The sequence below is a fragment of the Lissotriton vulgaris genome, chromosome 3_1 (genome assembly GCF_964263255.1).
Source record: "Lissotriton vulgaris chromosome 3_1, aLisVul1.2, whole genome shotgun sequence".
NCBI classification, from domain to species: Eukaryota; Metazoa; Chordata; class Amphibia; order Caudata; family Salamandridae; genus Lissotriton; species Lissotriton vulgaris.
In genome coordinates this window covers 1,021,592,676-1,021,620,434 of record NC_141689.1, presented here as the reverse complement: position 1 = coordinate 1,021,620,434, position 27,759 = coordinate 1,021,592,676, and the positions used below count along the sequence as shown (strand labels likewise).

Genomic DNA, 27,759 nt, shown 5'->3' with positions numbered 1-27,759 from the left:
GTTATTGAGAACTACTTTTTCTGCAGCCATGACGATTAGGTCTAGTAAGGCCCTATCAAAGTCAGTAAGGGACACAGCTTTGAGGAAACCAAAGACTAGGGAGGATATTTGTCTGGGGCGGGGAGAATGAGAAAACATTAGTGAGAAACTTGAAGACTTTATCCCAAAAGGGTACCAAGCTCACGCATAGGAGTAGGAGATGTTCTAGGTCACCGCCTTTACAGTTCCAACAGATTGCATCGTCTCTAATGTGAGCAAAAAGACATGGCGGTGTCCAGAAAGCTCTGAAGAGCAGCCAAAATGTTGTCTGGGAAAGTGTAGGGCTGATTTTGTGTCTCAGATTGTAAAAGGGTATGTGACAACCAGTGACCAAAGACCCTTTTGTGTTGCCTGGCGGTGTCGCCTCTATTACCCACAAAATATTAATTAATGAAGAAGCAGGCGCTGGAGACTGAAAGGCAGGAAACTAGGGTTTATTCTCTCCGGAGGAGAACACATCAATTCGGACAGCAAGTATCGTCACGAGGTGCTCTAACCGCATCTCTGAGGCCTGGCCTCTTATACACAGGTTTATTGCTTTATTACATGAAACACATATTTGTCAATACTTTGATGTTCGGAAAGGCATCCTAGGAATCCCCGCTTCAAGCCCGTTCCCACACGTTTACAGTTGAAATCCCCACCCTGGTCACAACAGGTGATGATTATCGCGCAGCTGGACATTCCGCCGATTCACGGAATGTGTGGAGTTGATCGGATCTCATGGGGTGAAGGGTGTTCGATTGACTCGAGGGTCCTTTGATAGGGGGAAGCTTCCTACTGTACGGGGGTGTGATAAGCAGTATCCGCAGGGCCAGGTGGCGGCCTGGGAACAAGGGAGACAAACGGGCACACACAGGAAAAGGGGTTTGTATCAAAGGACTTGGGACCATGAAAGGGATGAAGGGAGGTGTCGCGCTGGGAGCAGGAGGGGATTCCGAGGTAGAGCTGCGCTGAAGGGGGGGTTTATGACCTGAGGCATATGGGAGCGGGAGGGGGGTTGTCAGCGTGCGAGGGATGCCTGCGAGGTTAGGAGAGAGAGAGAGACGCGCTGGCTATCAGCGAGGGCAGGGAGGCCATGGTGCTTAAAATGGCTGCCGCTTACGCGCACGAATGGGCTCGAAAAAGAGCAAGATGGCGCCGATAATGTTGACGTTTGCAGCCTAACTTTTAACAGTCCTCCCTTTTCAACATATCTAGCCAACTTGCCTACTCAATGTCGCTTTTCATCAAATTCCTAACCTCGGCATCATATAATGCTCTCATGCATTCGTTTCCAAAGTCCACAGTCTTAGGGCAAATACAATTTGCACATAATGAACACAGAGGTGGCAGACATTGAATTCCTAAGCATAGACCGCATATTACAACTACAGGAATCAGGATAATGGTGAACAGTCTCCAGCCCCAGTTCTTAACGGTGTTCCAGAACCAACCACCAAGCGACCATTCTTCTTGTTCCTGGTGGACTTCTGAAGAGAGTCTGTGAAGATGTTCGATGGCTTTGTACACTGAGGGTGAGTTGTCCGGTATGTATGTACAGCAGCTAGACCCAATGATGCGGCATGCTCCACCACGGTCTGCAAGAACCACATCTAGGACAAGGCGGTTCTGGAGGGCCACCAAGCGGACCGCTTGAAGCTCGGCGGTGTTATTAGCAAGGATCCCAGCTGTGATGTTCATTGTTGTCTCAACTGCCTGGGTCAGATGTCGGATGGCACGGCTGTTTGCCATCGGGCCCCAGAGTGGAACGAGTCCCTTCATTGCATCGAGGAACTGTGCTCCTGTCGAGTCGGCTTGTTCAATGTCCTTGGCTCGTTTTTGTCTATGATGATTCGCTGGAGCCACATAAGTCGGAGGAAGGATGAAGGAGATGAAACAAGTGCCCCCCCAGCCCTTGGGGAGCCAGGTGTAAGCCTTCGTGCCACAAACGAAATACATATTCGGAGAGGATACAAAGGAAGGTGGATCGGTGGAGTCCAAAGTTCTGGTAAAACGGCAGGCGCTGCGGCCTACCAGCTGTGTCCCAAGTCCTTCTATGCACATGTGGCCTGTGACGTTGATGACTGATAGGGCCACAGTCAGGGTGGCAGCCGTTCGTTTCCGCAGGTAGGAGAAGGTGGGTCTGGTTGAATTGTTGAACACCTGCATTTCAATTCGCTCTTTAGCAGGAATGTCCATGTGGATTGAGTCGTTGGAGGTCTGCGGGCAGAAGTGTGTCTTCGTTTTGTTTCGCCAGACCCCGTGGTAGTAATGCGTTACAGTTTTGCTGGAGGTGGCATTGTCCTTAAAGCTTTCTTGCAGAAGGATCAGCCAAGCAAGGCAGGAGCCGTGAACTGAGAAAGGTGAAGGGATGAATGGTATCGAGTGTCCAGTGGCGTGGGGTAGCAACCCACAGATCCAACAGTTAGTGGCATTGGTGGCGAGGTTGTGCTGGTGAAGTAGCTGTACGAAAGAGTTATTCCAGAACTCCTTTCGCCTCTCTCTGAGTTGAGGAGAGAGCGAAATCAGATAATGTTCCTTCATGGTGGTAGGTTGAGTAGTGGTCAGGAATGTTTCGTGAGCAGGTGCATTTTCTTCCACAATCCAGAGTGTGGTCATGAGGAGAAAGCAGAAAAGGATTGTGATGAAGAGTGCAATTGTCTTTGAGCTGTGGAGTCTGTCTGCTCTTGGGTTTCTGTAGTGGGTATTTCCTGTTGCTTCCATCATCTTCTTATTTGGTGCTTCCATCATCTTCTTATCTGGCGCTTCCATCATCTTCAAGGTGCTCGGTGGTGGGTAGAACCACAGATTTCGTTTAGCTTCTCTCCCGGTAACCCTTGGTTGTGTTTAGGTCACCGTTCTGAGATTCAACTTAGTCCGTGGTCTACTTAGCCGGAGCTCCCTCCCTTCGGCGCAGGAAATACCCTTCTCTGGATGGTACAGTGGGATCAGAGAATTTTGAAAGTTCAAGTGCTTCGGTATCAGGATAGCAGGTCAGTGACGGTCGGTCCTTGTTCAGGAGCTCTTCTTGGTTGTCGATGTTTTCTGTCGTGGCCAGGGTCGAGGAGATCTTCTTGCAGTGGTGCGCATGCACCCAGTTGCGTTTTCCCTCCACTCGAAGTGCTGTTCGGGTGGTGATGAGGACTTGCCAGGGGCCCGTCCACCTGGGTTCCAGACTCTTGGCACGCTGGAAGTTCCGGATCAGAACGAACTCCCCAGGACCCCTGGAAGTGTCAGGGATGGCATGCAGCACCTGTTGATGGATAACAGACAGTGTTTTAGTCAACTGGCATAAGTAATCAGACATTAGGACGTCCGGGACGTCATGAATGGAAGTTGGTTTCGGTGCAGACCAGACATTCATAGGCCGGCCGAATACAACCTCGTATGGGGTCAAGTGGTGTTTGGTAGGGGTGGAACGCATTGAGAGCAATGCCAGTGGGAGTGCGTCTGGCCATTTCAGTCCTGTGGTAGCCACTATTTTGGCCAATTTTAGTTTCAGTGTGGCATTAGTCGTTCAACTAGTCTAGCAGATTGGGGGTGGAAGACTGCGTGGAATTTTTGTTTTACACCCAACCCCTTCAAAATGAGTTGGATAACTTCGGCTACGAAGTGGGGGCCATTGTCGCTCCACAAAATTCGACAAAGGCCGTAACGGGGGAAAAACTCCTTTAACAGAACTTTTGCTGTGGCCATAGCAGTGTTGTCACGGGTTGGATATGCTTTCACCCATTTGCTAAATGCGCATACCACAACAAGTACATATTTCAGGCCTTGATATCTGTCTAGTTGGATGTAGTCCATCTGCAGGACTTCAAACGGGTGATTTGGGACCCCAAACCCTCCCCGGGGTACTACAGTTCCTTTCCCGGGGTTGTGTTGCAGGCATATCAAGCATTGCTGGACCAGACGTTTGGCAGAGTCTGTGATTTTATCATTGTGCCAAACTCTGGAGACAAGTTCAATCATGGGGGCTGACCCTATGTGGGCAGGGGAGTGTGCCATAGTCAGTATGGGAATCAGGTACGAGTCAGGTAGCAACCATTTGTTTGTGTCTTTTGTCCGCCAGCAGCCTTCGTCATCTTTTAATCCCACCCGTGTCCATTCAGTGATTTCGTGTTGTGTTCTAGCCATTTGAATGTCTCTAATAGTGTCCCTCGCATCAGTCCATTTTTCTGCTTGTGACCTGGTCACGTACATATGTGTTGTCGTCCTACTTTCAGCTGTCGTTCGGGCAGTGATGTCAGCTAGTGCATTTCCCTGTCCTATAATGTCCGTCACCTTCTTGTGTGCCTGGCATTTGATGACTGCAAGTTTTTTGGGGAGAAGGACGGCTTCGATCAAGGCGGAGACTTGGTCCCCGTGCAAAATGGGGGTGCCGTGTGAGGTCAAGAATCCCCTCTCCCTCCAAAGGAGCCCAAAATGGTGAACCACCCCGAAGGCATACTGGCTGTCGGTGTAAATGTTCGTTGTGGTTCCTGCTGCTAGAATGCAGGCTCGTGTTAGGGCAATCAGTTCCGCTGCCTGGGCAGATCGTTGAGTGATGCGGGCTGTTTCGACTACAGTTCGAGCCGTGGTGACTGCATAGGCAGCTGAAGTGGTGCCATCAGGGAGTTTGATGCAGGAACCGTCCACCCACAGCTCTCCGTCAGGGTCAGGAAAAGCCGTGTCTCTGAGGTCAACTCTACTTCTAGTCTGTTCGTCCGTAAGGGTCACACAGTCATGCACAGGGTGCACATTGGGATCGTCCTCTGATAAGGGTAACAGAGTTGCCGGGTTCAGTGTGGTGCATCTTTTCAGGGTGATATGGGGTGCGAGCAAAGTCAGTTCGTATCCAGTCAGTCGTGCACTCGTCAGGTGTTGCGTCTTGGTTTGGTTCAGGAGGGTGTCAACTGCATGGGGTACCAGTACCGTGAGGGAATTCGAGAGCACGATCCCCTCACTCTGTCGGATAGAGATTGCAGCAGCAGCTACAGCTCGCAGGCAGGCAAGGCTCTGGCTACAGGGTCAAGAGTGGCAGAGAAGTAAGCGCACGGTCGTTGCTTTGGGCCGATGGACTGGGTCAGGACAGATAAAGCGCACCCCTCCCTTTCGTGAGTGAAAAGGGAGAAGGGCTTCGTGTAATCGGGGGTACCTAACACAGGGGCCGAACAGAGGGCGTCTCGTAGTTGCGTGAAGGAGGTCTGACACTCAGGGGTCCAAGGGAGTGGGAAAGGGACGTCTTTAGCTAGCAGTGAAAGCAGTGGTTTTACTATGAGGCTAAAGTTGGGTAACCACTGTCGGCAGAAGGAGGTGAGGCCTAGTAGGGAGCGAACCTGTTTCTGAGTCTTAGGGATAGGAGTTTCGAGAATGGTTTGGATCCGGTCGGGAGTGAGTTTCCTTCCGTCTTTGGACAAAAGGTGGCCTAGGTAAGTGACCTGGGGTTGGCAGAATTGCAACTTTCTCTTGGAGACCTTGTGGCCATTTTCTGCAAGGAAGTGCAGGAGTTGAATGGTGGCTGTGACAGCTAATGGAGTGGTGTCGGCTGCCAAAAGGATGTCATCGACATATTGCACTAACACCACTCCATCGGGTAACTGGACTTGATCCAGTTGTCTCTTGAGGGCCTGGCTGTAGATGCTAGGGCTTTCTGTGTAGCCCTGGGGTGCTCGGCAGAACCTATGTGAGCGGGCTTTGAGGGTGAAGCCGAAGAGATATCGGCTGTCTGGGTGGATGGGGATGGAAAAGAATGCGTTTTTAAGGTCAATGACAGTGAAGGTAGTGGCAGTAGAGGGAATCAAAGTCAGGATGGTGGTGATGTCTGAGACCACGGGGTACTGGGGTACCACCACTTTGTTGATCTCTCGAAGGTCAATGATAAAGCGGTATGCTTTCTCATCTCCCTCTCCCTGCTTTTTGATGATGGGCAAGATTGGGCTGTTGCAAACGTTGCTAACCACTTCCTCTACCACTCCTGCGTCTATCAGTGACTGAATAATCTTTACCAATGCCTTCTCGCCCTCGGGCAATATCCGATATTGTGGAAGTTTTGGGAGTGTTGCATCTGGTCGGACAGTAATGTGCACTGGGTCAATCATCATGCGCCCTACGTCCGAATCCGTTTTGGCCCACAGATACGGAGGCAGAGTGTCAAGCAGGGATGTGTCAGCGTCGGTGATGGAAAACATGCGTCTGGGAGGGCAATGCCTAAGCAGAACGGGGTTGTCGTAGAGAAAAACTTGAACTCCGTCTTGAGAACATCTAATTGTCGCTCGGAAGTGTTTCAATAAGTCAAGTCCCATAATTGCGTCAGGGCTATTGGAGGAAAGCAAAAACGTGGTGTCAGCGGTGTTGTTTTCTAAGTCGAAGAGGATCGGGGCGGACAAAGGGTTGGTGGAGGGCGTTCCATCGAAACCTGTCGACGTTATTAGTGAGCCAGACAAGGGTGCCCTTGGAATCAGTCGTTTAGATAACGCACTACGTGTTGCGCCAGTGTCTACCAGAAATGGAGACTTTGTACCCAAGACCTTAGCAGTGACGTAAGGGCCTTGCTGGTCAACATAGAGCTCGACTGGATCCCTCCCTTGCCCTGGGCAGTCCTATGCAAAGTCATGGACGTCATCGTAGTCAAATTGTTGGCATTGGTTCTGTCTGGGTCGGTCAAATGTATTTGGCCTGCCTGATCTATCGTTAGTCGTGTCACTTGGGGGCCCTCGCTGCTGTCCCCTATTTCTCGGCCCACTTGCTATGTCCCTAGGGTTTCTGATGATTTCCAAAAGAACTGGGCACTGAGATTTCCAATGGCCCGTTCCTTTACAGAAAGCACACTGGTCCTCTCTAATGTCTGTACGTCCAATGTGGGGAGTCGAAATGCGGTCCCTGGGAGGTGCATTTTTAGGGACGTTCGTCTGATAGTTTCCCCGGTATTGGTCTCGTCCTATAGTCACCCCTTGCAGTTGAGCGATCATCACCCTCTCTTTTAAGTCCTTCTTCTTTCTCTCTGTTGCTCTATCGTTTTCGTTTTTCTGATGTTCATAATATTGGGCCATCTGGAGGATAGCCGTAGGTTTGGAGGCTGCCCAACTACTCTCGCTGGCCTGCAGTTTCTGGGAGACCCCTGGTGACAGACCCTTAACGTAATTCTGGACAAAAAGATGGTGTCCGGTTGCAGTGGTCAAGTCCTGGCCGCTGTAATCGGAGAACACCGTTTCAAACCGGGAGAAGTAGTCCGATACATCCTCCTGAGGTTTCTGGCGACAGGCCGTTACTATCGACCAGTCCACTTTCTTTTCTGGGATCAGGATTTTTAATTTCTGTACGATTTTATCCGGGAGGTCTAAAATGGCTTTCAAAGGCTTTTGTCCGGGTTCTCGTTGTTTATCTATGCCATCGAGTTGTGACCAGTTATGTCCAAACTGCTCAAGGTGGTCGACTTTCCGGATTTGCTTCCACACATCAGCTGGTAGACATAACCCGAAAAACAAGTCGATGTCAGCCAGGGTCATAATCGTTCATCCTAGGGCTGTACCCAACTCAGTATAGAAGGCAGTGGGGTTTTTACGTAGGTCAGGCAGAGATTTCCGGAATGTCAGAATCTCTTGCCGGTCCCATGGTTGATAGACCCAATTGTACACTACCCTTCCTTTTGCATCTTTGTGGTTTGCGTCATCGTGAGTCCCTTCACCTCGTGGAGGAACCCAGTAAGGGGCAGCCTCTCGTATCGGCATCATGGCGTTAGATTGTTCAGTTTGTGGTTCGGTCACTACGGATGTCGCAGGTTCAGTTGCCGGTTTTCGTTCAGTGAGGTGGCGGAAAACCTCAAGCGTACGCGTAAGGAGGTCCGTCACATCACATTCACCCTCATCCCCGATATCGACCTTCCGGTACAGAGTCGTTAGGCTCTGGGGACCTTTGTCTCGATATCGGTCCTCGTATGCGTTCAAGACATGGTAACACAGTTGTACAGTAAAGTGTCGTCTGTGACTCCCTGTATACGAGTTAAACACATCCGTGATGTACTCTTCATCTTCTCTCCTTTCTACCAGTGTCCTTGCTATCTTATCAACCCCTGCTCGCTCATCTTTGCTTAGTCTGCTTGTTCTTGCAGAACCAACCCTTCGGGCCTCTGTGTCGCCTAACGTTGTCGTTTGTGTAGTATCTAATGCAAGGGGTTCGGCCGGCACAGAGGCCATGGGGGCCGAAGCTGTGGCGCTACTCTCGCTGGTACCTGGGGGTGGTGGGTGCTGTGCTAAGGGTTGGGAAGGGGCATATGGAGGGGGCATGTAGATGATCGGAGGACCTAGTAGCAGATCATCGTTGGCTCGTTGTTTCGAGGGTAATTCAGGGTAGAGCGTGGAGGATGTTCTAACCGGACACTGGCTTGACGTTTCTATTTCTAGTTTCAGTTTGGCTTCCTCTCTTTCTTTTATCTCTTCTTCTAGTTTCTGAGCCGCTAGGTGGGCTGCTTTCCGCAGCTCCTTTCCCAACCTACTCTCAGTTCTCTTTTTACGTTGTTCAGTTTCTTTGCGCCACATGCCGAAACTATCAAGCATAGTGGGCGTTGTCTTGTTTTTACCAAGGGCTGTTTCTAGTGCGTTTATTTTGTCATCATCGAAGGATCCTATCAGTGGCCACTGACTTTCTCGATCCTTTTTCGTATATTTATGCCACAGCTTGCTATAGGCTATAGCGATCAATCCATGCTTCATGAACATGTCCTTATTAGGGGTGCCTTCCAGTGGAGCCGGATGGTTCATCTCTAATAAGCGGTCCGGGCTAAACAGGCTACCAATCAGTGGGGAGAAGACAGGCATAACGGATCACAATGGGGATAATAGTCAGCACTACCTATCTTATCACCGCGTGCAAAGACTAGACAGAATATTTCTATTCTACGTTGTTTGCACGCAGTGAATACCTCATGAATCAATATCGGGCAGTTAATGTTTGGTCAATAAAATGGTCAATGGGGAGAATAAGTAGGTCTGCGTTACCTACCCTTTCACTATCTGCAAAGAGGGAACCTATTCTTTCCTGTTTGTAGACAGAGAATCTCCAGAAAAACGATCCGTAACAGTTAATCAATGGGGAGGGGCAATTGATCAGTGGGGGAGAAAGATAGGCACGACGGATGCGTTACCTATCCTTCACTGTTTGTAAAGGGAGAGCCTGTTGTTTCTCCGTTTGCAGACAGCGAATCTCCAAATAAATTAACAAAGAGTAATACTAGTATTTTTTTCAATCAATCAAACAATTTCTTAATTCGTCGTGTCTACACGATCTTACCCGGACCGCATGGACAGTTTCTTGTCTTCCGAATCCAGCGCCCGATCGTCTTCTTTTCTTCGCAATCCTCGCGGCACTCCTGATGGTTCCCAGTCAGGACCGTAGATCACTCGAAAGAGGTCTGTTCGGAACCAGTGAAGTTCGGATGATCGGCTGTCAGACGAGGGTCTATCGGACAGGGTACCTCCCGATCGTTGCAGTCGTTCACTCTGTCGTACCTCTCCCACTGGATCCACGAGTCGCTGATGGGCCCCACGCTTGGGACGCCAATTGTAAAAGGGTATGTGACAACCAGTGACCAAAGACCCTTTTGTGTTGCCCGGCGGTGTCGCCTCTATTACCCACAAAATATTAATTAATGAAGAAGCAGGCGCTGGAGACTGAAAGGCAGGAAACGAGGGTTTATTCTCTCCGGAGGAGAACACATCAATTCGGACAGCAAGTATCGTCACGAGGTGCTCTAACCGCATCTCTGAGGCCTGGCCTCTTATACACAGGTTTATTGCTTTATTACATGAAACACATATTTGTCAATACTTTGATGTTCGGAAAGGCATCCTAGGAATCCCCGCTTCAAGCCCGTTCCCACACGTTTACAGTTGAAATCCCCACCCTGGTCACAACAGGTGATGATTATCGCGCAGCTGGACATTCCGCCGATTCACGGAATGTGTGGAGTTGATCGGATCTCATGGGGTGAAGGGTGTTCGATCGACTCGAGGGTCCTTTGATAGGGGGAAGCTTCCTACTGTACGGGGGTGTGGTAAGCAGTATCCGCAGGGCCAGGTGGCGGCCTGGGAACAAGGGAGACAAACGGGCACACACAGGAAAAGGGGTTTGTATCAAAGGACTTGGGACCATGAAAGGGATGAAGGGAGGTGTCGCGCTGGGAGCAGGAGGGGATTCCGAGGTAGAGCTGCGCTGAAGGGGGGGTTTATGACCTGAGGCATATGGGAGCGGGAGGGGGGTTGTCCGTGCGAGGGATGCCTGCGAGGTTAGGAGAGAGAGAGAGAGAGAGACGCGCTGGCTATCAGCGAGGGCAGGGAGGCCATGGTGCTTAAAATGGCTGCCGCTTACGCGCACGAATGGGCTCGAAAAAGAGCAAGACGGCGCCGATAATGTTGACGTTTGCAGCCTAACTTTTAACAAGTGTTGATTCCCGGGTCTACGTCAGATATTGAGAAAGAGGAGTGTGATTCCCAGAACTGTGTGAGGTGTTTATTAAGTTTTGAGTGTTGCGGGCGTAGTAGTTTATAAATCTAGGACACCTGGTGGCCTAGTCTGTTTAGTCTAGAGAAGTAGGTTGGGAGTGAGGTAGGGCTTGCAGAGAATTTTGCAATAGTGATCGCCTACTTTATCTTCAGAAAGAGATGAATTCAAGTGGAGCAAGGCTGTATCTGGTGTGGAGTTCCCTGAAGGAGAGAGAGTATGATCCCTTATACAATTGGTGTGGGGAAAAAAAGTAATTTTTTAACCCAAAGGTCATTGTGTAATGGTTTGCCCTTGTACAGCATGGCACAGTTATGCCAGATCGATTCCCAACGAGTGTGTCGAATACTGGCGTCTAGGAGTTTATCGACTTTCAGCAGAGCATTCTTGTGTTCTGTAAAATGAATTTCGAGCAAGTGGTCGGTCTACTTGCCTACCTGGTTTTCTCGTTGCGCTAGAGGGTTTCAAGAAGGGTGCTACCAAATTCAATCCAGAGGTATTTAATGAAGCCGGTCTGGCAAGACAGGGCGGAATTTCACCAGCATGTCTCTGCTGCCGTATATGTTCAGGGGTTTAATCTCTGACTTGTCACAGTTCAATTTGTAGCCATAGTGGAGAGAATATCTTTCTATGGTGGTCATGAGAGCCTCGATGGAGGAATCTGGGTGTTCTGTAACCACCTGAATGTCATCCCACATCTAATAAGGTTCTTAAATTGACACATAGCATACTACAGACTATAGATTACTTTAGGGGTTTCTATATTATGTTTATGATCTGGAAAACAAATGTAAATATCAATTTGGGCACAGAGGTGAGCTGAGGCGGTCACTCATTTTAATTAATATGGGAATTCTTGTGTTTTTGGTGATGAAAGTATCAACAGTTATCCATATGCTCATTCAAAAGTCAACACAGAAATTATTGTACAACTTGTATGTCTTTTTCTAATCCCTGAATTTCGTGGCAAATCGCGAAATCCTGGAGGGTCTGATTATAGGCCAGAATCCATTTACTCTGGGCACCAGCTTTGCCAGCTGGTACTTTTATGTTTGATTTATTTATTTATTTAGGTTTTGTATAGCGCGAACAAGACCCTGGTATTCGAGTGCTTTACAGGGTAGACGTTAAGTAAAAAGAAAAAACAAGCATAGAAAATTGTAGGTGAGTCTCATACAAATAGAATAACTGATACCATCTAGCAGCTATATGAACAGTAAGCATAAATAGTTCAGGTATATTTAGCCATGAGAATCGCTCTTTATAATATCCCTATGATACCTCTTGGTCCAAAGTCCATTCATAAGTGTTGTAAAACTCGGAGTAGGTGTACAACATGAGCCCTGGTTTTCCAACTCGTTTTGTACTTGACAACCTTTTGTGTGGTCACTTATGACTCAATAGATTACTTTCTTGAGGGACGCTGGGAGTTCTACTTAAAAACAGCCCTAAAGTGGAATGAGACATGGTCACTGTTTCAACCTGGCCTAGTCAGGCAGGCTGGACGACTCCACTACATCCCATCTAATTGCAATTGATGTAGGAATTCAAAGTCAAAGCATTTTAACCGTCATAACCCTTTAGTTATTGGGTGTTGTCTTCACACATTATTTTACTCCACTATAACAGTTGCAACTAGCATTTGCAATACAATAGGTCTCGCATTTGCGAGAGTTGGAGCTATTTGCATTGTAAATGACAATGCCTTTTATTCATTTGTTTTGAAAACCTGCAAGCGGTGCATAAACATGCACTTTGTATGTATAGTCCTTGCATATGAGAAGCAGAGCTTGCAGTAAAAGAGACTGCCAGCCTTGCTTCTCATAATGAAATGGGGATTTGTAAAGCGCATGGCTGCCCTTGAGCGTCCCAGCGCAGATACCAGGTAGTGGGGGGGGGGGGGGGGGGAGAGAAAGGCAAAAAAATTAGGGAAAGAGCAAGGTTTTCAAGCTCTTGCGAAATGTGAGATGGTTTGGTTCCGCTCGCAGAGTGAGGGGGAGAGAGTTCCACAGTTTTGGGCAATGAAGGAGAAAAGGCGACCTCCTGAGCGGGCCTTTTTGATCCTGGGTACAAATGCCAGGTGAAGGTGAGCAGAGCGCAGATCTCTATTGGTTTCATAAGGTCTGATCCAGTGTTTAAGAATAGGAGGGCAGTTGTTGTGGAGGATTTTGTGGGTCAGACAAAGTGTCTTAAAGTCGACCTGTTCTTGTACCGGGAGCCAATGAAGTAGCTTAAGGGCTAGTTTTGCCAAGCTCCTACGAGTAGTGCCTGTTAGCAGCCGCGTTGTGTACGCCCTGAAGTTTGGCAATTACTTTTTATGGGGCGCCAAGAGTCAGGGCATTACCGTAGTCAAGTCTGGAAATTAGAAGGCTCTGGATAATGAGCTTCCTGGTGTCTTGGGGGAGCAGAGGTAGGATTTTACACGTAGTCCTGAGAATACCATAGCATACGCCTGCAGATTTCCTAGCCTGGGTTGTGAACTACAGATCCTGGTTGAGCCATATGCCCAGACTCTTGATGGAGGATTTAGGGGTTGGGGCTTCACCCATACAGGGACACCACAGCGAGTTTGACTTAAAGTGGGCTGGGTTACCTAGTAACATGATCTCCGTTTTCTCTGCGTTGAGCCTGAGATGGGACCGGTCCATCCAGCATGAGATGTCACAGAGGCAAGAATGGAGGTTGTCAGGGGAACGATCAGGGTGACTGAGAGATATTACAAGCTGCGTGTCGTCTGCATACGTCACTAGCTTGAGTCCATACGGGGACACTATGTCCTGAAGGGGCGACATATAGGCATTAAAAAGGGTGGGGCTCAAAGAAGAGCCCTGGGGGACGCCACAAAGTAAGGGAATGGAGTGAGATTTAGAGGATCCTTCCCAAATTTGGAAGGATCGTTTGTGAAGGAAGGATTTCAGCCATGCTAATGCAGATCCTGAGATACCTAGTGCCCTTAGCCTATGGATCAAGATATGGTGGTTGGCGGTATCGAATACTGCGCTTAGATCCAGGAGGATCACTGCCACTGATCCTCCTGAGTCCAAGATTTTGCGCGCTTCTTCCACGACTGCCATTATGGCGGTGTCCGTCCCCTGACCTGGACGGAAGCCAGTTTGGGAAGGGTGGAGGAGGTTGTTATGTTCCAAATGGGTTGAGAGCTGCTTGTTAACAAATTTTTCAGCCGTTTTGCTCACTAAAGGCAGAAGGGAGATGAAACGGTAGTTGGCCAAATCTGTTGGGTCGAGATGCGGCTTCTTCAGAAGGGGCTTCACAATGGACTTTTTCCAACCTGGGGGTACAGAGCCTTGAGTAAGGGACGTATTTATGAGTTGTACCAAAGGTGGAAGGATAGTTGGTATGACTGATTTGAGAATCTAGGGGGGGGCTGGGTCACATGGAGAACCACTTTTGATGGATGAAAATATGGGGAGGAGGGTTTCTTCCGTAGCGAGGGAGAAAGCTTTAAGACCTAAGCCGGGTTGTAGCTGAGTGAGAGGCAGAGGATCAGGGAGAGTGTCTTCAGTGAGGGAAGGAATTTGCTCATCAAAAAATTCAGCGAATTCATTACAACGGTCCATGAGAGGGTCGGCAGGCGGGGGGGGGGTCTGGTGTTTTTAAAGTTTGTTAAATTATTCGATACGCTTCAAGGACTATAAGTACAATGTGATTGTTTACACACAGCTTTCAGGTTTTCAAACGCATAAATAAAAGGCATTGACATTTACAATGCCAATATCTCAAACTCTCGCAAATGCGAGACCTATTGCATTGCAAATGCTTGTTCTCGCCACTTAAAGCACTGGCTGAAGGGATCACCTGACCGTAGACACAAGCATAACTGCACTTAACCCCTGCTGACCCAAACTCAATGTACTTGGTCTTACATGGGAAGCTGACTATCTTTGCACAGTGTCTTGCGCAGTAGAAGTTCAGTGGTGGGTGGGACCTGATCTCTTTTGTGCATTCCATATAACAGTATGATAGGAAAAAAAATTACACCATATAAGGACTGACCTTCTGTTGATTTGTAGATTGCCGGTTTCTTTGCTGCATTTTTTTGATGAAGATACCTGGGCAAAAGGTTTGTGGAATATCTCCATACAGTGGAACTAAGAATTAGGATGAGTTTAGGGAAAAGGGCTACTCCGATGCAGCCTTGTAAACTCCCAATGTCTAAATTACCTACTGGCTCTGGTATTTGATGCGGACCGTATTCGACGGGCCCAGTTTTACTAGACACAAATGTAAAGTTATTGACCTTCCGCAGAGGGCAGTGCCAAGTAAGGCTTGGCCTGGCAGTCTTCGATTCCCTGATTTGGTAAGACTCCTCCTCCAGTCGACTGTATGTGGGGAAACTGCGTCTAAGGTCGGGAGGGAATGTTCTGGTAGGCCCCAGGTGTAATCTCACATGCATGTGACACAGCATGCAATCAGAATCTGAAACTTATCTGGGAAATGACCTTGTATGCTGGAGGAGACAGCGTGCTTAAAATTCTGAAATGCAAATAACTGATAACCATCTGTAATCCTGAACCACTGAGCATTTGCAGACGCAATATGACTTCCCGGGTCTCATGCTGTCCTTTGTGCAGAGAAACAACAGACATTCACGCGCACAGTTCACACGCTCACCTGTTCGCACCCGCTTGTGGCTCACCCATAACAAAACATTCTGTTCTGCTGCCATTTTGTTTTCGTAGCCTTGTTATCTTGTCCCACTACGGTCCTTGTGTGTGCTTCTTCACATGAGTTGGCCCTGGTGTGTGTTTTATCTTTGCCAAACATCATATGTGGGTCCACGTGAGCGTATTTTCTTGTATGGCGTGCTCCACTCTTACGTTGGCTTTTTATGTGATTTTTAGGTTTCGCCCTTGCCGTAGCACCTGCAAAGCAGGTGCTCCGCCCACGGCAAAATCTTATGTCTCTACATATGGGGCTTTGGTCCCGCCTCTGTCTTCCATTGGCTAGCTCCATAAATGGAGGCTAGCCATTGGAAGAGATTGGCTGTCAATCACGCTTTGCCGGTCTTTTTTTAAGCCCCGCCCCTTGTTGCCGTGTGTCCCGGGCCACGCTGTGATTGGCTGCCGGCCCGGGACACCCCCGTGACGTCATTCCCCGGGCCGCGCTGTGATTGGCTGCCGGCCCGGGACCTGACTTGTCTTATATTCAATAAATTTGTGCTGCGAAGGCTTGTTAAAAAAACGCAACCTCAGCAAAATAGGGGATGTGGTAGTTGCGTCCCTTCTAAATGTCATAAAAAAACGAATGTGTTTTCTTTCACTGGGCTCATCCTTTTCTCCAGAAAAAAACAGCTGCTTAACAATGAACCGTACAGTTCCTCTAATGTGCAATGCGACATTTACGTGGGTTTCTTTAGTGACATATACATCCTCCTGGAGGAGCTATTTCCACCAGCCGCCATTTTAGAAACTGAAGCCAGACTTGCTATGTCGTGTTGTTCGTCTTAGTTCGGGCAACAACAGCGTCCATTTGAGTACGGTTTAAGGTACAACATTACGACTTGGAATGCCACAGTCGCTTCGGATAACGTTACTTCTTCTTTTCCTCCGATTTGCTGAAATATGAAAACGTATAAAGGACTTTTAAAATACAGATGTATTTATTTATTGGTGCTGCAGTGTTAAAATGGACATGTAATATTCAAATAAGTTGCCGGGTTTTTTAGCTGCGCATGACTCCTCCCAATAACACAACACCGAGCAGATTGCCGCTGTTAAAGAGAATGTGGTTGGACACGTTCGGACAAGTCCTTCTTCCATTACGGTGGCGAGACCAGCCACCCGAGTTACTTTTCCCGACTCTGGGTAGGCTGTACACGCACGTTAATCTTATGATCTAGAGTTTTTCCTTCCACAAAAGCAGTCTTAATTACCGCACAGTTAGGCTGTTGTTTGTCTGCAGACGGTGGTGTGTGTAGACTTGGAATTCTGCGAAGGAAGCGGTGAATGAACTGATTACGGTTAAAGACTCTCGCTCCAAAAATACTTATTTATATTACCCTGCCCCGAACACGCCTGCTCCCTCCGTATATATATATATATATATATATATATATATATATATATATATATATATTTTTTACCACACAGCCGTTCCAGTCAGCGTATTTCTAAAGCCCCCACTTTTGAAAACTGAGCAGATGATTGCCAATTTGGTGTGTGGTGCCCGTCATCAATTGAAATGGAGTGCTCTCACCCTGGCAGTTAGCCATCTCGTTGCCCAAATCGGGTGAGGTAGCCTACAAGCCGAAATTCGAGCAGGGAAGCACGATAGCACTTTACTGTATTGTGATTGGTTACCATTGAGCACTTTTGCACTTTATATTCAGCCATACCCTAGGGTAACACCATGTGATCAAGGCCTGTGAGAGGCCGAAACGTTATGCTGCTGTGTTGCTGAAATAAACGATCAACTCACGGAATTACTGGGTCTGCTGTTTTCTTGTGGTAGCACGATGTCAGACTGCTTCAAGTGCTGAATGCCTTGCTGAAAACCCGTGGTGGATTTCCTAGCCGGTTGCTGCTTCTCCGGCGTGGCAGGACCCCTCCTTCGTTTGCTGGCTCTGCGGCAGGAAGCTACGACCTCCGGTGACCCGGAGGCAGTGTCTCTCTCGTTTGGGAGTGACCGCAGAGCGCCGGAATTTCCTGAAAACATCGTTGGTTTGAGAGCGGGTTCCGACTCGGCGTGCCGACGGCGGTCGCACGCCCGGGTTGTTGAGCCTGCCTGAGGATTCTGACGAGCATTGGGATACTTTCCGTGAAGGAGGCAATTCCAGGACTGTCGGCAGGTTGCATTTGCCTTCGAACCGACAAACCAGTGAGTGACGCGAGACTGCGCGTTTAAACAGTATTTTTCTATATTTGCAACATGGCAACTGGTGGAAGAAGAGGGAGGGAGGTGGCTGCCCTCGACGTATTTGACGACTCCCCGGCTGGGGGGTCGGTTGTGTTAGGTCCCACTGTGGAGGTGAATGAGGGTGCCTTAAATTTACGTGGTCTCTATAAGAAACTGGAAAGACTGATTAAGCGCGAACAGGCAAAGTGGTGGGAGCACCGCTCCCTGAGCAGGTACCTAGAAGTCAATCGGATACCAAGGGGGTTACGAGTGCTTTTGGCCCCGAGTTACGACCAACCTGACCCCGAAATGCTCAGGGAGTGGGCAGAATGTAACTTAGATTCCTCGAGGCGTCTTGTACAAATATTAGTGCGCTATGCAGAGTCAGACCGCATCAAGATTCAAACACAAATTGATGAACTAAATCTTGAGATTGAGGGTCTGAGCACTGACAAGGCGGCAGAGAGCTTGAAACTCCGAGAAGAAATGATGGTCCGGGTCCAAAAGGAGGAGGACATCATAATCAAAAGGAAACAGTACAAGTTCCAGAGGGATAAGACAGATTATTTAGAAGGGCGCATTTTTACGTTTGCGCGTAAATATGACGCCAGAAAACTTTCCCAGCCACCAAAAAATCAGGGTGCTCCTAAAGAGCGAGGGGCCCAACGCGCGACATCACCAGCAAGCTCTTCCAATGCAGACCTGAGTTCAAACATTGATAGCGGCTCTGAATATGAAGGAGGCAGAACCCGTTCAGGGTTGGGGTTTACCCGGTTCACGATGGCGCAGGAGTTGGAGTTAGTGAATCAGGACAACAGAGACATACTGCGCCCCAGGGTCGAACGCCCAAAAACATCAAAAACCCCAACACCAAACGAAGACAGCGCCGAAAAGCCAGAGCAAGACGATGCTCCAAAGCGCAAACCCTACAAAAGGCAGTGGAGCAAAAAGAAGAAGCAATAGGAGAACAAACATGTGTGTCGAATTTCTCCATTATTAATCTTACCTCTATGCAACTTACTGACTCTGAACTAACAACATTATCTAAGGGCTTATCTTTCTGTCCACCTCGCAATTTTAATTACGCAGACACGCGGATTGACTTGTTCAAATTTACAAGAAAATTAAAATTGAAAAAGCACTTTATGAATAACAGGTTTCGGAGTCCTGAGGTCAGATCAGATGGTAATATCTCCAACAGTCCAACACTCATTGGCCATGATTTACCTCTGGTTCAAGATATGGAGAGTTTGAGAAATGAACAATTCCTGACACAATTGTCCAACAATGACTTTTCATCTTCTCCCCCTGCCACAGCGAGGGGTTGCCTCACCACATTTAAACCGAAATCAACTTATATTCCTCAGATGCTGCATGATAACATCAATATCTTTGAAGAGGCGGCAGTTAAAGACATTAAGGCACTGCACTCAAGGACATTAAGGAACAGCAAACACCAGTTCAACTGCAATAAGAAATATACGGATTTAGTGAGTAAAATCCAGCGAGATGGAAATGTAATTGTCCGCCAATCGGACAAGGGGGGCAACATTGTTTTATGGTCGAGAGACTTGTACTTAGAGGAAGCGACTGCACAGTTAAATGACAATATGTGTTACAGACATTGTGATCTAGCAGTCATCAAAAAAGCTCAAAGTACGTTCTATTCCATGCTGACAGGCTGGAGGTCATCTGGGCTTATTAGTATGGACGAACTGAAATATCTTAAGAATGACTTTCCCATAATGCCTGTCCTCTACTTGATCCCCAAGATCCACAAGAACTCAGAAAAACCCCCAGGCAGACCCATCATCTCTGCATGTGGGGGCTTACTTGAGAAAGTTACCATCTATGTGGACTCCTTTTTGCAGGAACACGTGGCGGGATTGCCCTCATATGTTCAAGACTCGAGTGACTTTTTAAGAAAATTAAGCACTGTAGTGTGGGATCCCTCTTACCTGCTTATCACACTTGATGTCACTGCCCTATACACCAGTATCATCCATGTGGATGGTTTGAGGGCAGTGGCTCACTATTTGGGGTATCGTCCGATAATGTTGGTGGAACATAACAAGATGCTTTTGTCAATGATAAACTTCTGTCTGAATAACAACTACTTTCTGTTTAACAAACAGTATTTCCAGCAGATTAGAGGGGTAGCCATGGGGGCCTGTTTTTCTCCCAGTTACGCCTGTCTTCATATGGGGTACTGGGAGAGACAGGTCCTCAGTGGCGAGTACCCTGATATCTGCAGGGATCATATTGTTCGGTGGTACAGATACATCGATGATGTTTGTATGATCTGGAAGGGTACTACTGAACAAGCGACAGAGTTTATCTTGAAGTTAAATGTTAACAACTATAACTTGTCCTTTACATCTGACATCAGCCATACTCATGCCACTTTGTTGCAATTGACATTATTAATGGGGAAATCCAAACATCTTTGTTCAGGAAACCCACGGCAGGCAACACGGTGCTGCACGCCAAGAGCCACCATCCTCCACACCTGATCCGCAGCATTCCCTATGGGGAAATGCTAAGGATCAGGAGGGCTTGCAGCACTGATGATCAAAATCAAATAGCACAGGAAGCCAGCAGGCAGAGATTCTTGGCTCGGGGTTATGACGACAAAGTGGTGTTGGCAGCAATTAGAAAAGCCAATGCCATATCCCGACAAGAAGCCCTAGAACACAGGGGGTCTCGTAATTCCACCAAGACCCAAATACAACAGCCTGTGAGACTTATTTGGTCTTTTAGCAACCAGCATGGTGCCTTACGCAAAATCATTAACAAGTATTGGAACTTGGTCAAATGTGATCCAATTATTGGCAATGAATTGCCCGCAAAACCGGCAATCACTTATAGAAAAGCTTTTTCATTGCAGGACGCATTGGTGAAATCCAGCCCTGAACTTGTTATTAGGAAGGACTGGTTAGCTGGTAGCAGGGGCTTCAGGAAGTGCGCCTCATGTAAGGCCTGCATTCAGGGTGTGAACAAGACAGAGTATACCATTCCCTTCTCAGAATCCCCATGTAAGATCAGGAAAAAACTCACTTGTAAAAGTGAATTTTCTGTATATGTTTTGGAATGCCCGTGCGGCCTACGGTACGTGGGCAGTTCCAAATTACAGGTACATAAAAGGATCTTACAACACCTACGGGCCATAAAGACCAACGACCCAGCTTACCCGGTGGCCAGGCACTTCAGGGAGAAACATAACAGCAATAGTGAGCTCCTGAAGTACTATGTGATAGACTGTATTTTACCTATGAGAAGGGGGGGCAACAGAGAAGCAGCATTGAGAAAATTAGAAACAAGATACATCCTCATGCTGGATAGTAAGTCCCCAAATGGCCTGAATGCTTCAGAGGATTTTTATACCTGTCTATAGATCAATTATCGGTTTCTCCATTCAGATATGTTCCTTTAGGGTTAGTTGTTAGGCCAGTTTCAAAGGACCTCATATCATGGTTAAATAATGTATTTCCAGCTTGGCCAGGAGGTTATGCTATGACCTAACGCTTGCTCAATTGTCCAAATAATACACCCAGTGTTCCTATCTTTTCCATTAGACAGATCTGATTATAATTAATTTAATATCATGGTCAGATTAATATTCAGTTGAAAAGGTCTGTCTTGGGATTTTAATCACCGTTCACTTTGCACTTTACTTTAGATATTTTGGTTACGGTAACCGTTGCAGTGCTTTGTGGGGCATGTTCGCCTATTCATGAGACCAAAGGGAAATGGTTCACAATGTTTCTGGTGTATAAAAACATGTTTCAATATTATGGAATTACGCTATATAACTATATATGCATATTCAACATGAGTGTTCACACACCAAATAGGATTTATCCAAATGCTTAAAAATACAGCACAAATAGAAAACATTTTTTTAAATGTGCGTGGTACCATGGGATTATGATTTAATACATTGTGGCTTTTTTCGGTTTGTGATTCTATGGACACATAAACCCCCAAATGGATTTATCCAGTTATTGTTGAAATTCAGGTGTTGTGAATTAATATACACTTGATCATTGGGTCTGAACTGGGATTTATCCCGTTATTGGCGAACTGACCTTATATGTTTACAATGAACTGAATGGTATTTTCTTTATTCCTTTGTCATGTGACACAGAGTATTTCTACCATGTTCATTGCACGATAGCACTTTACTGTATTGTGATTGGTTACCATTGAGCACTTTTGCACTTTATATTCAGCCATACCCTAGGGTAACACCATGTGATCAAGGCCTGTGAGAGGCCGAAACGTTATGCTGCTGTGTTGCTGAAATAAACGATCAACTCACGGAATTACTGGGTCTGCTGTTTTCTTGTGGTAGCACGATGTCAGACTGCTTCAAGTGCTGAATGCCTTGCTGAAAACCCGTGGTGGATATATATATATATATATATATTTTTTACCACACAGCCGTTCCAGTCAGCGTATTTCTAAAGCCCCCACTTTTGAAAACTGAGCAGATGATTGCCAATTTGGTGTGTGGTGCCCGTCATCAATTGAAATGGAGTGCTCTCACCCTGGCAGTTAGCCATCTCGTTGCCCAAATCGGGTGAGGTAGCCTACAAGCCGAAATTCGAGCAGGGAAGCACTATCTTTAGGAAATATCGTGGAAATCTAACTCTTTTTTTTTTTTAAATTACGAGAAAGCCGAAGGAAAACCATTTGTTGCTTAACATTGAGTCTCCCGTCTAATTTTGCACTGTCGGCATTTTTGGCGGCTTCCAGCAATCTCTTGGAAACACAAGAGGGAGATGCAAATTTCTCAATACTAAACATTTGTAAATGAATCGCATTTTACTAGATCCAACGTCAAGGGTTTGCAACTAGCAATGTGATAAATATATTGTGGGAAGTGACATATATAACCATGTGGATGTAGCTTCTTTCGAAAATACTTTTGGAGTTTTTTTTATCTTTAGCAAAATGTCGACACAAAGAAATTGGAGCACTTTACAGGAGCACCAGTTACATTACGCAAGGACATATTTGATTTTAAAGGGATGGGGAGATTGAGCCATACTGTGAGTTTTGGTTATTTATGGCATGTGCTCAGTATTGATACAATGGGGTATTTTATTTATTGTGTACAAGAAATATAATCTATTACGAGTTTGTGGGGAATAAAAGGAGGGTTTTTGGTATTTAAAGTACCAAAATCCGCATGGTACAGTAAATACCATATAATCTCACTATAAGGGTCTCTCTGGAGGAATTCTTACCATTCACGGGACCACTCCATATAATCGGTACTCACATAAGGGTAACCAGCGTAGCTACACTATAAAATGATTATTCTCTGTAAAGGTGAGGGGACAGACTCACACAAGTGTTCAGACGAGAACACTCACTCACCCGAAGGTGACATGCTTCATCATTGGGTTCCCTCTTGCACACTGAGACCGCAAGGCAACCAGTGTAGGCTACAACTCTACCACAGGAGAGGCGCGTCAGGTCTTGTAAGTTATCCAATGTAGGTAGAGTGAGGGGCAGAGTGCAAAAAACAGGAAAAGTGATTTAAAACTTTCTCCTGGATGAGTGTCCCCAGTGGATAGATTAACCTGCACTAGCGTTGCCAATAGGTTTCGCATTTGGAAAGTTGGAGCTATTGGTTTTGTAAATGACATTTTATATTTATATATTGTTATTGACAATGCCAAAAACGATATATAATTATAAAATGTCATTTACAAAACCAATAGCTCCAACTTTCCAAATGCGAAACCTATTGGCAACGGCAGTGCTTGTTATTTTTTTGTCTGTATTTTGTGTTATGCTTGCTTGGGCTTTTTATTTTTTACTCGTGCTCCCTTCATGTGCAAGTTGTGTTACTGATCTGTGCGTATGCTTTTTAAGAATACTTGTTTTTTGTGTTTACATTTCTTATACTCCCGAATTCCTTGTGCATATGAGGTGATGTACAGCCTGCCATTGTTATCACATTGCATTACATTATATGTACATTTATATGTAATTGCACGTCAGAACTTCTGTCTCCTCCCAAACACGTATGATATTGTCAAAAAATCCAACACGAACGCCTCATCACATCCCACCCTCTCCTTTCTAAATCCTTCCTGGCCCTGTGTTCGTTAACTGCAGCCAATTAATCTACACGAAAAAATATTTCACATCTGGTGTCAGCGCAGCGCTCTGCACTGATAAAGGGCAACAGCTTGAAGAATGTCTCCAACCCACAAATACAAAACAAGATCAGAATATGTAAAGGCCTCGTAGGAGAATACAAGAGCCATGGGAGGAATAAAGACATGCTGGACACTCTAATTTTGTTTTTTTGATAGCCAGCAAATGGATAGCATGCTAATGTGTTCCAAACCACAAAGCCAATGTTAAACAACTGACTATTTCCGGGGAAGCTTTTATAATATCCCCAAGATATCTTTGCAAACCAGGCTGCTGTGCTGTCTGTGGGCTTCGAACAAAAACACAAAACATAAGTCGGGCGAGCTGGTACCATTTGTGAAGCTCACTCGACTGATTGCACAGGAATAGTGCTCCCTGCACCTACATTGGAGACACCCCCCCCCTAAGAAATTCTATTCAGAAGCCAACAGTATTGCTTGGGTTAAAATGGGGGGAAAAAAGAAAACTGCAGTGAGAGAGAATCGAGATATCACCTTTCACTTCTGGGGCCGGGTTTTGTAAAGGCATGGACAGATGGCAAGAACGTGTGAAGCTGACGGCCTGAACAAAAAAGTATTCAATGGACCATCTTGGATTAGCCATGTTTGGTGATCTTATACCAGCTGCAGGTGTAACCCGTATAAATATATTGAGTCATGCTTAAGAGAGTATTTGAAATGAAATGAAATGAAATGAAGAGATTCTTATAATGCGTGACTTAGCCCGAAGGCGTCAAGGCGCCTAACAGAAAAAATATATGAACAAATAAAGAGTATCTATGGGTACGCCTTTGCGTTTAGTTGGGGATAACTGATATTCTATTGTGCTGTGCACTTGCATATGCTCTAATGATAATTCAAAAAAGGAAATCTCCTAGTACCTCTTTTTGTGTAGGTAAAATATTTTCTTTTATTTCTGAATGAAAAAGACAATTTTGTTTTTCCCCAGGGAGGCAATCTCACACAGCATGTAATTCTGTTTTTAAGATGGCTGCAGCAAAAGCTTTGCGGCATCCTCTCGATTGCCAGTTCGCAGGGAAACATCCTTCCTTTGTGTTCACTGTTTCGCTGAATTCTTCCGCCTATGATCCGCAAAATTCGTAGCTGAGAAAGTTGAGCGGAGACACGAGTGGGCCCGTGGTCTCCAGGGCAACAAGCCGGAGCGGCCCTAACAGCCCGACCTCTTGTGTAGGTATATTTCTTTTTATCGGCGGGATGCCCCTATGCGACACCTGCGAGGGCAGGGCACCAAAGGATTCAGGGGAAGGAGAGAAAACACAAATGCCGTGAGTCTGTTTAAAATGGCTGGGGGACCTCCTTGTTGGTCAAAGTATGGGGATCAGTGTTGCTCCAATTTCATATTTATCGTACCCGACCCATATAGTTTCCGTGTTTACTAAACGCCCCTGTGAAGAGACGCGCGCAACCCGCTCGCACTAAATTTGAGCACGGCTGAGATGCCGTCCTTCTCCAGCGGGACGTGCAGGCTGGCGGAGTCTATAACCAGCCCTACGCGTGCACATCTGCTTTCCACGCGTGCACATCCTGATGGATAGAGCGAGGGAGAGAGCAAGAGGGTAACGCTGCAAGCCGTACGCGTGCACATTTCCCTCGTCCACGTGTGCACATCTCTTCTCCCCCTTCTGCCTTAAAACCGACGACAATAGGGCTCGCCAAGGCGACAGCGCATGCGCTGCGGCGCTAGACAGACCTAAAAAAGTTCTTCCCCCTTCTGCCTTAAAACCGACGACAATAGGGCTCGCCAAGGCGACAGCGCATGCGCTGCGTCGCTAGACAGACCTAAAAAAGTTCTGCCGTAATAATGATGTGCAGAGTGCTCTTTTACTTTGTCATGCATGGTGCCATTTCAAAGAAAACAAGGTACCAGTGAGCTTCATAGGCCATTGGCTTGGTTACGTTAGCTGCTCAGTAAAAGTACTTCCACTTCTTTGAGGCATACAACTGTGAATGCTCGACAGCCCAATGTAGCATTTGCTGCCCTTCAGCAAAATTTGCTGGGTGACTCAGTAATCAAGTGAACTGTTTACTTTTTAGAAAATTCTGACTGTATTTGATGGGTCCTGCGAAACATTGGGAAACATCAATCATAAGGTGAAATCTCTCTGGCAACCTATTGGCCTTGCTGACGGTGAATATATCTAAAAGTATTACACTTTATTTTGACAGCTATGTGATATGATGTATTTGTAGGGAAGGATCATTAGCTACTCTCACATGGGAAATGTTATGGGATTCCACTGCAGCAATGTGTTGCTTTGAGGACCTCCAGTCTCCATTGAAACACATTGGATCGAACTCCAATTTTGACCTCTGCACCCGGCCGCCCCTGGGCTGCTGATGTTGCAGGTTTGGTACTCACCTGACCTTGCCTCTTGCTGACCTTTTTGTCCTGAAGACTGGAACTGTGTCTACTTGTGAAAGTCAAGGGTATTTTTATTTTAAAACGTACTCACCTTTGCGAATATCTTGGTCTTAACCCCTTCGCTGCGGCGGCTATTCCGCCGCAGCGCTAAGGGGGTGGGGCGGTCGCGCGGCGGTCCCGTACTTTTGACGGAACCGCTCCGTCACGGCTCGCGGGTGAGCTGTCCTTGTGACGGAACGGTTCCGTCACAAACGCGCCCGCTCAATGGAACGCGTCGCGCAGGCGCGCCGAGTGGGCCGTGACGGAACCGTTCCGTCACTAACATAGCTCACCCGAGGCTTGTGACGGAAGGGGTTCCGTCACAAGCATGCAAGGGGTTAAAATAAATTACAAATGAAGTGTATTTTACTAAAATTGTTCTGGATCTCTTTTTTGAGTCGTGGGTCCATTATTGGTCAATGATTTGCAATAAATGTCTTGCACTCCTTTGTGTGAGGCCTAGGGCTGCTTGCCCACACTACCACTAATAGAGCACTATGGGTTTTACACTGAGTTTTGTACACTTCCGGGGAATCTCTGGACTCTGTGCACTGTATAAAACACCTTGTGGTATACGATATACTGAGCCAGCTTCCTACATTCCTAAAAGCAAAATGCTGTTCTCTCCCTACTCCTAACCCTTTGTTAAGCTTACTACATTGTGAGCACGTTGATCTGTGAATTATTTGTATCTTAATTGGCTAGGAAGGTCTTGATGACAACCATCTACCAGAGACCAGTGGCATCCTTTCAAGACATCGTAGATTTGCTTTTTGATGCGCAGGAAGCTATGACCCTGCCGTCCTCTCTCACTTACTTTAAATCTTGAACTTGGTTTTATGTCCTCATTCACCATCTTCCTTTTTGCCAAGTCTTCACACGCTTAGTCTTTGCTGCATTGAAGAGCAATATCTTCACCTGACTGCAGTTGTTGATGTAGTCTGAGCTGTGAGTCATCGGCACTTACTTAGTCCTCACATGTTATACACTCCTTCCTTAGTCATTTTTCATCAAGTCCAGATTATTCCCAATTCTTCTCCCTTCAACCACTTACAATCATGTTTCCTTCTCCCTGTCATTGTCTTCCTTCCACCGCCCACATGTACTGCCGTCATGTCCCTCAAAGGAAAATACTGTTCTCTCCCTACCCTTAACCCTGTGTTAAGTTTTCTACCCTGTGATTTCTTGTCGTTTTCCCGGATAGAGGAAGATGAGAATGAGATTCTTCTGACTAGAGAAAATTTCCCTGGCTGTCATGGCAAGGGACACACACCTGTTTGGGTGGGTAGGAATAGGCATTCGGGATTTCAGAGTTTTGAGCTTAAATGTTAGGCTGTCAAGGAAAAATCTGGAGGCGAAAGCTTGGAAGTTGAAATGATGAAAGAGACGTGTGTAAGGACAAATCCCGAGGTAAAGGGAACAATGCTTCAAACTAATGTGCAATTTTATTATTATTGGTAAGTAAATTGCTCTTCATCACTGGTTTTTAGAAATAAATGACGTTCTCGTAAATAATTAACTTGAGTTTACAAAAAGATTGAGTAGCAGCACCCTGCCTCTTTGTATGCCCTCCACCCCCACCCCTTATACTGACATTTGCTTAGTACACTTTGAAAATATTTATATATTTTTTTTTTTTACAAGATCTTCTCATCTATTATTACGGAGGAAGACGACACTGAGGAAAGTGAAGAGAAGATGGGCCCCAAGCGAAGGAAGAATGCAGTTGTAAAAGTGAGGACTTATTTCAGATTTTCTTTTTTTTTTTTTTTTACAGTATGATGCGGGGCTTCTGTAAAACATATCATTGCTTTG

General features: G+C 46.6%; 1 protein-coding gene across 4 annotated transcripts in view; it reads left to right on the top strand.

Annotated features, from left to right (window-relative positions):
• The window catches only part of PSIP1 (PC4 and SRSF1 interacting protein 1), a 560,846-nt gene that overhangs the window by 139,466 nt on the left and 393,621 nt on the right, over positions 1–27,759 (top strand). For all 4 annotated transcript variants that reach the window (XM_086961408.1, XM_086961410.1, XM_086961411.1 and 1 more), the window contains one exon: positions 27,589–27,678. In XM_086961408.1, coding sequence (XP_086817534.1) covers positions 27,589–27,678 — 90 coding nt within the window. The remainder of the gene's footprint in view (positions 1–27,588; positions 27,679–27,759) is intronic.